Source organism: Dipodomys ordii, unplaced genomic scaffold (genome assembly GCF_000151885.1).
Source record: "Dipodomys ordii isolate 6190 unplaced genomic scaffold, Dord_2.0 Scaffold8, whole genome shotgun sequence".
In the NCBI taxonomy this organism is placed as follows: domain Eukaryota; kingdom Metazoa; phylum Chordata; class Mammalia; order Rodentia; family Heteromyidae; genus Dipodomys; species Dipodomys ordii.
Genome location: NW_012267224.1, coordinates 10913346 through 10927469, shown reverse-complemented (window position 1 = coordinate 10927469; position 14124 = coordinate 10913346). Strand labels below are relative to the sequence as shown.

Below are 14124 nucleotides of genomic sequence, written 5' to 3'. Positions count from 1 at the left end.
TTTTTTTTTAATGCTACCATAGTGTGAACAGTTGTAGACCTGAGCTCTTTACCAATGATACCCATACCAGAGTGCACTGAGAGGAAAAGAATTACTGTCATGTTAGAATCCTTTCTCTTGTAAAGATTCTTGGGCTAACGTCAGCATGGTTCAGAGAAAGCCTGGTGGAGTATGACCTGAAGATCAAAAGGGACAAAGAGCAGCTTTTCACTCCCTCATTCAGAGAAGATGGTAAGTACTGGGATTTGAACTCAAGGCCTCACACTCAGGAGATGAGCACTCTACCACTCAGCCACACTCCCAGCTCTGCATTGCTGCACAGGCTGCATCTTTTCTGTTTTATCCTTGCTTTTCATGAAGGAGTAAACCAAAGTGTTGTGATTAAGTTCCCTTGGCTCTCACAGATGGCTGACCTCCCCAGATCCCTCCAGTTTCTGTAGCTGGAGGAGTGCAGGGTGATTATGGATTAGAGTTCCAAAGAAATATTCCAGCAAGCCAGGTACTGAGGAGGAGTGCGCATTAAGTGGAAGAGAAAGAACATTCCCAAAGCCAGGGGACATGCGGACAAATTTCCTCTTGCATCTCCCACCCCTAACCCAAGTCAACCAGGAACCTCCTGTGACGGCTACTGCTTAATCTTCTGAGCACCAAAGGAGAGCACGAGGTTTTAGGAGAACAGAGTTCTGAATGGAATCTTGGAACATGGAGATGGGGTGAGCACCCAGGGCGGCTGAGGAGCAGCCGGCAGCCTGGGGCGGCTAGAGTCCAGGATGCTGGGTCAGTGTCGGGGGCACGGAAGCAGCAAGACCAACCCGTGGAGAATCATTCCTGTGCTGCAGAGCCAGGGGCACAGGACACACGCGCAGCCAGCGCTTAGAGAACTATAGGAAAATCTACTCCGTGACAGGGGGAAATTAAGAATGGGGATGAAGCTATGCTCTCAAGTAGAAGGCTAAAAGGACTGAGGGTGATGCCCTCTATTTTCCCTGTGAAATAAGAGAACACAGCCAACTTTGGGAACTGAAATGAACAGAACACTGCATTGTCAGTGTGAGGTCAGACTTCACATATTACACTGGTGGGTGAAGTGAAACCCGGGAGAGTCAAACACAACTTGCCTCTTAGGCTACCTTACCACCAGTGCCAATGTGCTGCTCTCAGTGGCCAGACAGGCAGATCCTGCAATCATAAGCAGAGCAGATCTGAAAGGGTGGCAGTGACTGGCAGGGGAGAACAGCAGTGGAAGGTGACAAGGGGGGGGAGGGGGAAGGAGGCAGGTGAAGTCGTGTGGGAGGTGTGGTGAGATGAGGCAGCCTGGTTGTGCTTGATACAATGTCTTCACTGCAGCTAAGAGCAGCACATGGCATAACACTGCGTCAGCACAAGTCATGCAGTTACCCACAAAGTCTGTCTTGGGAACTGAGATTTACAACTACTGCCTAGAGCTACCCGCATCAAATGAAAGGATCTGCTAAGTATGGTTCACTTGTTAAAAAAATTGACAAATGATCTAGAAAAATAACAAATGCTAATGAAGCTGAACATATTTGACCTTTAAACGGCATATACAAATTACTAGTACCTTATCGACTAACACTTGTCTTCTATTTGCAAAGCTTGATGCTTTGCCAATTTTTTTTAAAATAAAAAACCACTTTCAAGTATATTTTCTTTGTGGTGCTACACAATGCTGTGAGATGAACAGGGCAGATGCAATAATTCCTGCTGATGACTGTTTCCACCCTGTTCCCGTGCAGACACAGAGGCTGAATTACTTAGGGACTGACAGCTAAGGTCAGAATCCTCCAATCTACACCACTGCATTCCCTCTTTTTAGTAAGTTCAACTATTATGAAGAAGAAGCCAAAACAGTCCCCATTTCCTGGGGTGAGGGAGGAAGGGCCAGCAGCCTCTCTGTGTGCACACACACAATGGCAAAGCACAGGATGGTGAATTTATTACCTTCCAAAGCAGTGATTTACAAAGAACGAATCACAGAACTAATGAAGTACCTGCACAGGAGTATATAATATGCACCTTCAAATTAACTTCACTTGTGCTACATTTCATGTAATTTCTAACATGTGCTGTCAAAAAAAAGATTCCTGGGCTGGGTGTGGGGCCCAGGCCTGTGGGGCGTCTTCCCACCTAGGTGGGAGGGTAGATAGGGAGGATCACTGCTTTAAGCTGAGACCCCATCTCAAAGAACAAAGCAGACGTGGGGTGCATGTAATCCCAGTTACTTTGGAGGCCAGCTGCAGGCAAAAGTGATATTGAAGCTAAAAAATAAACTAAAGCAAAGAAAGGGCTAAGGGCATGGGTCACGTGCTCAAAAACTTGCCTAGCAAGAATAAGGCCCTAAGTTCAAATCCTAGCTTCACAAACAAACTAAAATAAAAAAAAATTCATGACGTACATTTGGATGGAACTCTGCAAACTTCTAGGCAACCCATAATATCTGAAGCAATCAGCATCCTGAATTTGATTTTAAAATGAAAAGATAGGTATGGGATTTTTTTTCACATATTACTTTTATAAAATAAGACCACTTACAATAAAGGCCAAAAGAAGACCTGAGGCGTTCCATAATGTCTTCAGTTCTAGAACAACTGTCTTTGCCCCAGACTCAATCCTGTGAAACCAAACTCAGTAGGTGGGTGTGTTCTGGGTCTCCATTCCCTTCATGCACCCGCCCCCGCCCTCCCAGCAGGTCTCCTTTTATTTTTCCAAGAAAACAGAATGTGGCCACAGATCTTGAGTTGAGGCTTCTAAGCAAGAGACTGAGAAGTGCAAAGGCTCTCTAGACTTCTCTGACTTGCTCAGCATGAAGACTAATAGTCTTCACATCGGATGGATTTTGTTTGACATTCTCCGGTAGAAATGCTCAAGGAGAAATAAAATGGTAAGGGAATCTAGAAAAATCCCTAGCACGTGACAAATTTATAAAAACAACATTTTTCAATTTTACTAAAGACATTATCTTGCTCAAGTCTTCTCACCTTTTATCCCATGCCTGGATCTGAGTGCAGAACAATTTGTAAGATGAAAACAATACCCATGTAGGGTAAAGTTACAGACTAACAAAAAAAACTGTCCCACAAGCTCCATTACCTCTTGAAATGTATTACCGTGTCTTCAGTGCTTGGTGCATATCTTGTTACATGCCTTTTACAAGTCAGAATTGTATATACAGTGTGCTCAACTTAGCAGAAGTTGTGTGTATTGCTTCTCTCTTGACAATCAGTCAGTGGCATGCAATGAAATTTTTGGTGTGTAGAGTTATTGTTTCAGAAAAACTACTTAGCTCTAACTGAGGCGGGAACATGATCTTTATTGGCTTATATGCGAAGTTTAATTTTGGTTTTATGCAGAGTTTGCATAGTTCATGATTAGTTTCTAATGAAAAACTAGCTGTGTTGTCAGTGACCTTGAAGAAGATCAGGTGACAGTAGCAAACAGAAAAATTTGAAGAAGAGGCATAACTTTTAATGTAGAAAGGTCAGCAAGAACTGCCTGAAATAAAAACACAAAAGAATGGTTAACACCCAATCAAGTCTGATAAGGCCTAACAGGAGTACTATAGCAATGTAATTTGGCTATGAACACATTTTTAGATTCTACAGATTCATCTAACTCTCTGTACCCAAGCTACAGCTTTCCTTCTCTCTCCTGAAGCTCTGAGAGTTGGTGCTCAAAAAACTAAAATGTGCAGTGGAAAATAACCTGTGCCTTAGCCTTGAGCCTTCTTCAAATATACAAGTAGCAGGAGTTTATACGAGGTCTACAATTTCAACTTGCTTCTATAAATAATCATACACTATGAATCCCCAAGCTGTTATCTTAGTGTAGGGAGTATGTGATTGCAGGAAATCATTTGAGTGAGAAATAATGTCTATCCAGTCACAAGATACATAAACATCCTTTTCCCTTTAAACAAAGCATGAGGGCAGCTATTTTGAGGATAAAATGTGCATTTCTTTAAGAGAACAAGTAAGAGAAATATGTCAAGCACTGTTTAATTGAACCGTATTCCAGATATAAGTTACATCACTGAAAAGCAACCAGTATTATATAACTGACTGGCAGTTTAAAATAACCTCAAAAAGCCTATGCGTTTGTACTGTCATCTAAACACAGCCTCTTTAAGCACTTCATTGACTTCTTCTCTGTTCTGTGAGTTTGACAAATGAACATGAGAATAATAAGGACATGTAACAAACCCAATAGTTCCTATTAAAATGAGCAGGTATCTAGTTTCCTAGAATGGCTATGGTGGCTTCCTACAATAATCCTGTTTATGACCCACTCATAAGAAGGGTTGTTTCCAAGTGATTTGGGAAATGTGAGTCCTGAATAGTACAGAGCTGAGAATTTACAGGCTTTCCCCAAGTTACAGAGTTCAGCTACCAGTACTGTGTGCGCTTCTGCATGGGACGGTGACACGCCTGGGCCTGGCAGTGTCGCAGGAGCGTTTTCCATCCCACGGAGCGAAACATATCCTCACCTCGGCTGCGGCCAGTGATGTCACCTCCATCAGGTTCACTGCTCGGAAAGCAAACACGGCAGCTGCCAGGACTGGAAGAGAATGCATACCGTGTCAACTGCTGGCATCTCTGCCACCCGGCGGCTGCCACAAGCCACAAGGACGGCTCAGCGCAGTGCCCTGCACAGCTGCCTCCACACTCGCAATCACGTCTGTGATGCGTGGAAACTGTCTGCGCCCGCCCGGGAGGGCGCCTGCCTTCCCACAGTGTGCTGCCCACACTGAATCCCACAGGGCGGGGGACAGGGAAAGCCAGGGCTTTGAAAAGTATCATCTCTGTGACTGTGGTTACAAACTGATTGGCTGAATTCAAACTCCTCTTACATTACTTAAATATTACGGAAGTGGCGTTGTGGTTCAAGTGGTAAAGTGTTAGCCTTGAGCTGAAGAGTTCAGGGACAGCACTCAGGTCCAGAGTTCAAGCCCCACGGCCAACAACAACAACAAATATTTAAAATATTATAATAAAAATCCTACTGAACAAAAACCTCCATATATTGTCAGTGGCCACTGGAAAGAAGGAAGGGAGGGAGGGAGGGGAGGAGGGAGGGAGGGAGGGAAAAATCCTACTGAACAAAAACCTCCATATATTGTCAGTGGCCACTGGAAAGAAGGAAGGGAGGGAGGGAGGGGAGGAGGGAGGGAGGGTGGGAGGGAGGGAAATAACAAAGGAAGGAAAGAGTCATACTAACACACAATACGTAGAAGCTACCATTAACCCAAGCAGCAGAATGAGTGACTCTGGAGCCACACAATAACCCACGTAAGAGCTGGCAATACTGGGTGGAGTGGGTGCGGCCTGAGGCGACAGCAGACCCCTCCCTCCCGCCCCCACTGTCATCACCAGCATTGCTAGTACATTCTTCACGCAGCAAATCACCGATGTTTGGAAAACTATGGTAGTAAATATTCAGGTTATTTAGAAGATTTTTTTCCTAGAGATATTGCATAGGTAGTGAAAACACAGAATTCAAAAAATACACTTTTACTGTGAGATTAATAATAGAAGTTCATTTCCACACGACTGTGGAGTTAAGAAATATTGTTAGTCCACTTCACTAACACAGAAACTGAGGCACAGTGAATTAGTGGCATGTTCAGGGCCACATTGGTAAAAAGTGGCAGAGTGGATACTTAACCCTGGCCAAAAGCTTGTCACCTGGCCACCATGCAGCGCCAGGCAGTAAGGACTCTCATCCTGGCATGGAAATCCATGTGCTAGTTTAGGGAGGACTTGTCTGCTGCCCGTCAGGGGCTTCTGCGGAGAAGGCATGAGGGTGAGGTGTGGCAATCCTCCGCCCTGACTGGACAGTGGGTGGGTGGGTGGTTGTGTGTAGGAGTGAAAGTCAGGAGCCAGGCTTCTTAACTTTCCAGACAGGGAAAGCCTGGGCACTTTTCCAGGGGACAAAAGATTTAGGACAATTTGTCAGAAAGCCTTAGAACCAGGAAGGAGAATCTGGAGGGAAAAAAGGGGAGAAAGTGGAGGTATGGTTCAAGTGGTAGAACACCAACCTGGAATGAAAAAGCTAAGTGGAGCCTGAGGCCCTGGGTCCAAGCCCTATTAACTAGAACAAATAACTATAAAATAAAATAACATTACAGCCAAATGCTATAGTCATAGCCACTCAGGAAACTGAGATCTGATGATCATCATTTGAAGCCAGTCTAGGCAGAAAAGTCCACGAGATTTTTTTTTTAATCTCTAATTAACCAGTAAAATGCCAGAAGTGGAGGTGCAGCTAACATAGTATAGCACCAGCCTTGAGCAAAAAAATCAAGTGCCAGTCAGGTATGGGAGTTCAAGCCCCAGAGCTGGCATCTACATACAAAAGAGGGTAATGGCAGAACAAAATTTCATTAATCTAACTGAAGCATCTCCACGAGTGCATGGAGATATAATGGAACCCCTTATACAATTTATACTAATTAAAAAAGATGGAACAAAAATTGAGTTGGCTGGGATTATTCAGTGATAACAAGGGATACAAGAAATCCAGGTCAAACTGGGTGCCACGCCTGTAATCCTAGCTGCTCAGGAGGCTGAGATCTGAGATGCTTATCTCCAATTAATCACCAGAAAACCAGAAGTGGCACTGTGGCTCAAAGTGGTAGTACTAGTCTTGAGTAAATGAGACGTACAAGTTGTTATGTCGAAAATGAACTTTACAACTTTGGTAGTGGGGAGAGAAGGGTTGGGTAGGGAGGCGGGGGGAGGATGGGATGGGAAGGGGAAACAAAGGAGGAGGATACAATACTTGATAAGAAATGCACTCATTATCTTGCTCATGTAACTGTAACCCCTCTGTACAGTATTTTCACAATAAAAAAAAAATAAAGCTCAGGGACAGCACCCAGCCCGAGTCCAAGCCCTTACCCCCCCTCCCCCCCCACAAAATCTGGGTCAAAGAATTTTTTTGTTAACTGCAAAGAAGACAAGTGCTATGAAGTTATAGACTTGCACGACTACCAGAGTAGCAAAGAAAACCCTTTCTTTCTGGGGGCCAGCAATTCTTTATAGTTTCCCACTAACTGCAGCCATATTTTAGACAGAGAAGACATTTTAGAGCTAAGGAACAGAATATCCCTGTTTTCTTCTTGAGTATAATTGAACCAGAAGCTTGAAGAAGCTTCTGTTGTAGTGGGAAAGAGTTCTGCATTGCAGGAAGCTGCTTTTCTAAAGGTAGATAAGAGGTGGGACAAAACAAGTACACTCAGCATTCAAAATACTATGTGCTCATAACCTTTATTCATCTTGGTATCACATCACACAAGTTCCTCTCTGTTTGCTTCATGCTTAGTCTGCTCAGCCCTTCTGCAGAACAAGAGAAAGGATCTGTATTTTGAGGCTATATTCAACTGAATCTTATCTAACAAACTATATACCCACATTGACTATAAGTTCTCTCAAAGTGAGATTTTCCGTGTGTGTGTGTTGGTCCTGGGCCTTGAACTCAGGGCCTGGGTACTATACCTGAGCTTTTTAGCTCAAGGCTTATGCTGTACCGTGTGTGTGTGTGTGTGTGTGTGTGTGTGTGTGTGTCTGTGTGTGTGTGTGTGTGTGTGTGTGTCTGTGTGTGTGTGTTTGTGTGTGTGTCCTGGGCCTTGAATTCAGGGCCTGGACACTATACCTGAGCTTTTTTGCTCAAGGCTTATGCTGTACCACTTGAACCACAGCTCCATTTCCGGCTTTTTGGTGATAGAGGATAAGAGTCTCATGCACTTTCCTGCTTGGATTACAGGTGTGAGCCACTGGCACTGGAAGCATTATTGAATATATTTTTGAAATGATAACAAATGTCATATATGACGCTCTTATAAGTTTCTGGCAAACCCAGAGGAGAGTTATTTGGTGAAAAGTCCAAACTATTATAATTTAAGAAATGGTAGCAGAACCTCAGTCTTGAAAATAAGAGATGTTGGGACAAGGTAGGGATGAGAAAGTAAAAAAAAAAAAAATGTTGACAGGCCAGGTGGCTCACACCTGTAATCCTAGCTTCTCAGGAGGCTGAGATTTGTGGGTTGTGTTAAAACTAACATGGGTAGGAAAGTCTGTGAGACTTGTCTCCAGTTAACCAAAAAGCCAGAAATGGAGCTGTGACTCAAGTAACTGAGTGCCAGCCTTGAGCTCACTATCCAGGCCTAAGGTTTAAGCACAAAAATATTCTTTTCAAGTTCTCTGTTCTCCATCTATTGTAAAAATCTAATTATCATTTGAATATTCTAGTAGTCCCAATGATAAAAGTAACAGAGACTATTAATGTACATCAGGGAAACAATATAATTAGTAAGAAATATATGTCTTGTATGCTGTTATACAATTGCCTTTGTACATACATGTTATATAAATGGCTAAACTATTAAATACACATGAATCTATGGTTTCATGAATTTTTTTTTAAAAATTGGCATAAGAGAATACCTCAAAGGAAAATTTTAACCAGCAGAGCAGAAATCAAAGACTTTTGGCAAAAAAAGAAAAGGTTTCAAGTCCAGTATAAACTGAGGTCCAGAAGAACTGGGACTGTGCTTTTCAGGATACCCAGTGCCAGTCTGGACTGTGGAGTGGCTGAGAAGGGGCACAGAGCAGAAGGGAAGGGAGATGGGCAGGGCCAGGGTAGAAGGAAGTGTATCTGTACTGTGCTGTTGGGCCTCACAGGTCATGGAAGGTATAAGCCCTGATTAGCTGAAAAGAAGAGGGGCAAAGAGGAAACTGTGGTCTTTCCTGGGAGCCAATAGGAAGTTAGGAAGAACAGGGACCTTTACAAACATGGACCTCACAAACAAGCACTTAAGTCTTACCAGCAAGAATTTCCAGAGAATTGTATCCTAGGATTCGATCCCACAAGAGCAAGAGTTGGTCTGTAGCTAAGTATCCAGAGAAAGCTCGAACCATCCACTTAAATGATATGCGAAGTCTGTAGACAAAGTAAAAATTAAGTTTACCAATGGATTTTACTTTTTACAAAAAGACAGTATCAGAAAACCCAATCCATTCTATTGTTAACATAGCTCCTTCAAAGGTCTTAGAAGTCCGTTGGTCATTTAAAGTTGAAGTTCCTTCTTCTAAGCTGTAAAAGTACAATCAGTGATCTTACATAATTCAGAGGAATTATTCTGTATCCTGGACTCCCCCTCCCCCACTTAGGTTAGAAACCCTTCGAAATAAGGACAAAATTAACAACAACAAAATTATTTCTACCTTGATAATCAGAATTTACTTAAATTTTTATTTAATACATATTTGTAATATTAGAGGGTTTCTTTGTAAAAGTTACATACATGCACATACTATGTGATAATTTATATAAATGCACACACTATGCAATAATTTACACATAGGTTCACTGGACCTGTTCTAAAATTTTCTAAGAATTTTATGTTTTCTTCTTGTTGTTGTTTTTTGATGCTGGTCCTGAGCACTGTCCCTGAATTTTTTCACTCAAGGCTAGCGCTTTACCACTTTGTGCTGCAGTTGTTTTTGGTAGTTAACTGGAGATAAGAATCTCACAGACTTTCCTGTTTGGGCAAGTTTTGAACTGAGACTTTTAGATCTCAGCCTCCAGTGTAGCTGGGATTACAGGATGAGCCATAGGCTCCTGAAAAATAATTTTAAATCTCTGAAATAAAATTGTTCCAATCATAAGTCACTTAAATAAATTTGTACCTTAGAAATCACTACCAGAATCTTATTTCTAACAATGAACCAAATACATTCAACCTAGTTTTCTTTTTTAAAAGACTAGTTATTAGCTCATGTAGTTCAGTTATAATAGTAGAAAACAAGTCCAGTTTACTATCAAGTTTAAGGAATAAAGACTTGGGCTTACTATAACATATTTCTGCCACATTCCTCCTACCAGGAACAGAACACTCTTTTAACGGCAACAAAGGAAAGAGAATTAATGGACAATATGAAGTAGTTTTACAGACAACATTTCTAATCTTTCTGAAACCCACTGGCGCTTTACACAGAAGAGATATAGTGTGCATGTGTGTACATACACACATGCCACTCTTATTTTCTGTTTTCTTACAACCCTTTCACCTTGAAACAACTCTGTGAGGCAGCAATTTTCATCTTCTTAAGATGAAAAAAAAATCAAATTATCTTGATTAAAAATGAAGCATGCCAGGCATAGAACCAGGGACAAAAAGCAAGACACTTCATTTGAAACCATGTGAACAGTAAAGGGCTGGAGTCATGGCTCCAGGGGCAGAGAGCTTGCCTGGATAGGCCAGTGCTTAGTCACATCCCAGTGTGTCAGAGACAAAACACAGAAGGAAGAAAGGGAAGAAGGAAGGGAGGACAAGAAGGAGGGAGGGAAGAAGAAAAGGGGAGAGGGAGGGAGGGAGGGAATGAAATTACAGCACAAATTAAATAACTTTACCAGGATTGTACAGAACAGAATTTGAACCTGGGTTGAATTTATGACTAGCCAGCCATCTCATCGGCTGGGAGTGGAGTATGGAGAAGATAAGCATTCTATTTTTCATTAATTCTTCTGTGGCCTCAAAAGATTAAAGCAATTTCTTTTTTTTTTAAGAGTTTATTTAACAAAGAGGAAGTAAAGGCCACTGAGAAGAGTGAGCAGTGAGACCAGAAACAGGCTATCCCTGAAATTTCATATATATTCGCCTTAATAGTGAACATAGTTGCTCAGAGAAGAAAGGCTCAGAATGTTGATAAAATCACTTGGAAGTTTCCATTGCCACCAGGCATAGGTGGCTAACGCCTATAATCCTAGCTTCTCAGGAGACAGATCTGAGTGTTGTGGTTCCAAGACAGCCTGGGCAGGAAAGTCCTAAGACTCTTATCTCCAAAAAGGTACTCAGAAAAAACAGAAGTGGTGCCCAGAGACCAGGCCCTGAGTTCAAGCCCTAGGACTGGCAATAAAGGAAGGAAGGAAAGAAGGAAGGGGTGGGGGAAGGAAGGAAGGGGGAGAAAGGAAGGAAGGAAAGGGGGGAGGAGGGAAGGGAACCAACATTACTGATATCCAGAACCACTAAATATAGTCACATACTGTCACCACGAATGAAGCTTCAACTTTCAGAAGGAGAACTCACAGGACCAGGACCATCGCTGGTCTTACTTCCTTTAACAAGAGACAGCAAACATTAACCTATATCGTTTTTGTAAGTTGTCCTTTCATATTAATCTACACTGACTTTCTCAGGTTGAATTTGTTTTCTTCAAACAAATATTTGTCTCCGTTTTGGATAATATGCTCATTATGAATAGAAATTAGTTCAATTTGGTGATTTTTGTACCAGACACAAAAATCTTAGGACACAAGACTTTGATTAGGACACTGGTAATTCTTCCACGAATTTTCTCCTCCTCCTGCTCAGGACTGAATGAACCCAGCACCTCACACATGGTAGGCAAGCACTCTGCCATGGAGTTATGTTTCCAGCTCTCTTCCAGGAAATTTCTGCACAGGATAGTCACAATTTTACTATTTTATAATTACTGTTTTATTGGGAAAATTGCTGGTTTAATTTCCCCAAAGAATTACTACATCTCCATATGTAATTTGCCATAATGATAAAAGAGCTTTCTGTATTTAAATTTCACCATGGTAACAAACTTGCTGCAGAGAGAGAAAAATACTCACGGCTGAGCCCCAATTTCCCGCAGATGATAAAAGAGTTGGGGGAGATATGTTTGAAGAAGGGTTTCAAACAGCAAGCAGAGGGATACAATGCCCTGGTTACAATCAAAGACAAATAATTTAATGTTCAGATGTTAAGTATGCCAGCAACTTACTCATATAGAATATGAATATTCACACTGTATTTTATCTTTCTTTATGAACGGTCACACTTAGGGATCTGCTGAGTCACTTTTTAACCACAATCAGTGCCCATGTACATCCCTAGGTAACAGCTGGGGAGTCGAAGGCTAACATTATTTTACAGAAAACCTGCTACTTTCTTGATGCATGCCAATTTCCAGGTATTTCCCCAGCACTGCAGGAGCTTTGTTTACTCTGTCCCCATAAGTGCTTTCCCCTCTACACTTACCCTTTGGGGAAAATACTTCCTGTTCTTCTCATTCTTTCTTTCAAATCTGTATAGGAAAAGTCCTGCTTGCTGACTGCTTGAAATTTGCATCAGAAAATTATAAAACCAGAATGTCTGATTGCTTTGTTTGCTTGCTTGGTAGATCTACTTCTTAAAATGGATATTGTATAAAAAAATCAGACATCAATTTAAGCAGATTTTTTTTTTTCCAAGTGTGTTTATAACTTGACAACTTCTAATAAAGTCTTTCTTATAAGTCAGGATTCCCTGGGGTTGATCCCAGTAAGGAAGTTTCAATCTTCTTTGTGCATTTCTAAGGAAATCAGGCTGTTAAGGCTCTACAGGGTTCACTCTGGTTGCAAGCCAGGTAAGGAGGCAACCTCCTGTCTTTATTCTGCTAATAAAGAAAGGGTAGAGGCAGGGCTGGCCCAACCAATTAGCTGAAAATGGACACCTCAGGGCTAGCTGTAAGATACAGAAGAGAGATCCCAAGTTTCTCCTCATCAGGCTTCAGTGTAGCACCCTGGAAAACTATGAGGGGCGTGCATTATGTAACAGGTTTTTCTTTTGCTTTAAAATTCTGAAGCATCCAAGATGTACAGTAGGAAGGTAAAATATGATACTGTGAACTGTTAGAAGATAGAATATTATTTGTACGAAAACTAAATCAAATTCACTTGTCAGTGCTCTGAATGTTTATCTGTGCCATCTTGGAATTCTGTTGTTTGCTAACATTCACAAGCACTATTAGAGAGCAGAACTGGAGACAAGGATACTGGCTGGGTAGGAATACATAGTCTTAAACTTGGGGGACAAAAACCTAGCTATTTGATTTAGTAGCAGTAACATGATCTTTTCTTCAGAGTAGTTTGGTAGGCTTAATGTACATTCCAAAGGAATATTTTTCATGGAGAGGCTGCCCAGTTACCCACAAGCAGAACTAAGCAGATCCACAGGGGAGCAGCATAAGTGGACAAGGTGAACATTGCTTGCCTCCAGTTAGTTCAGGAGGTGAGGGAGCAGAAAACAAACCTTTCCACGGTCAGTAATTATGCTTTTCCCTCTCTCAGAGTGAGGCTAATACTAGTACAATAACTGAAACTGACAAATAAGACAAATCTGATTTTCATTATGAAAGAAGAAATAACAAAAGCAGCCATTTCTTTGCTGAGCACTAGCTGAGAAGTACCTGGTGCTGTACAGACTTCCTTATGGCACTCAGGTGATGGAGTGCCGACCTTACTTCATAGATAAGGAGAAGCATGTTTTTATTTATTTTTGCTGGAGACCAGAACTTGAACTTGGTACCTGATGCTTTCACTCATTGGTTCGTGCTTTACTAGTTAAGCCACATGTACAACGCCAGGGTAACATCTTTGTCAAGGAAAACAATGTAGGCAAGGAAAACAATGTAAGTTCAGTTGAAGGAGGCATGCCATCACATGTTTGTTTGTTCTTAATTTGAGGAGGCTTTTCTTCACAGAAAGAGCAGACTCAAGTTTGAGTTGATATTACTTTTTATGAACTTACAGAAGGATGAGAAGAGATGGAATGGAGTCTGAAGAAAAAGCGAACATACATCTCTCGGAATATCTGATATAATTTGTAAGGTTCATGGTACAGAAAGCAGAGTGGCGCAACTGCAAGAAAAACAGCTCCTGAGAATACTGAAGAGCAAACGTGGAAACAAACATCACATAGTAACCACAGTCAATCAGGTTGCAAACCATACATTGTTTTCTAATTTTGAAAAGGATATATGTGTGTATGTGTGTGTACATATATACATACATATATATATATATATATGCATGTAAGAAAGTTCAGTTAAAAACTGTAGTTAAAAACTGTAAAGGAAGTGTTAAGTTACAAATACTATATTCCCAACTTAACAGTAGAGTAAGAATGATGTAAGGGGATTATGTGGGAATACTAAAACTTCCAAGTAATTTCAAAGAGCTACATGTGGTCAAATCTTTTTTTTTTTTTTTAAAAAAAAAAAGAAGCTCTATCAGCAAGTTAACAATTCGACAATTCGTTCTGCTTTTTTCATTCTG

At 41.4% G+C, this 14124-nt stretch overlaps 1 protein-coding gene across 1 annotated transcript in view; it reads right to left on the bottom strand.

Moving 5' to 3' along the window:
* Window positions 1-2840: 2840 nt before the first annotated feature.
* Window positions 2841-14124, bottom strand: part of Tbc1d19 (TBC1 domain family, member 19) — a 94807-nt gene continuing 83523 nt past the window's right edge. Inside the window, exons 17-21 of the mRNA XM_013009195.1 lie at window positions 13598-13707; window positions 11659-11750; window positions 8843-8958; window positions 4505-4575; window positions 2841-3513 (exon numbers count right to left, since the gene is read on the bottom strand). Coding sequence (XP_012864649.1) covers window positions 3439-3513; window positions 4505-4575; window positions 8843-8958; window positions 11659-11750; window positions 13598-13707 — 464 coding nt within the window. The 3' untranslated portion in view covers window positions 2841-3438. The remainder of the gene's footprint in view (window positions 3514-4504; window positions 4576-8842; window positions 8959-11658; window positions 11751-13597; window positions 13708-14124) is intronic.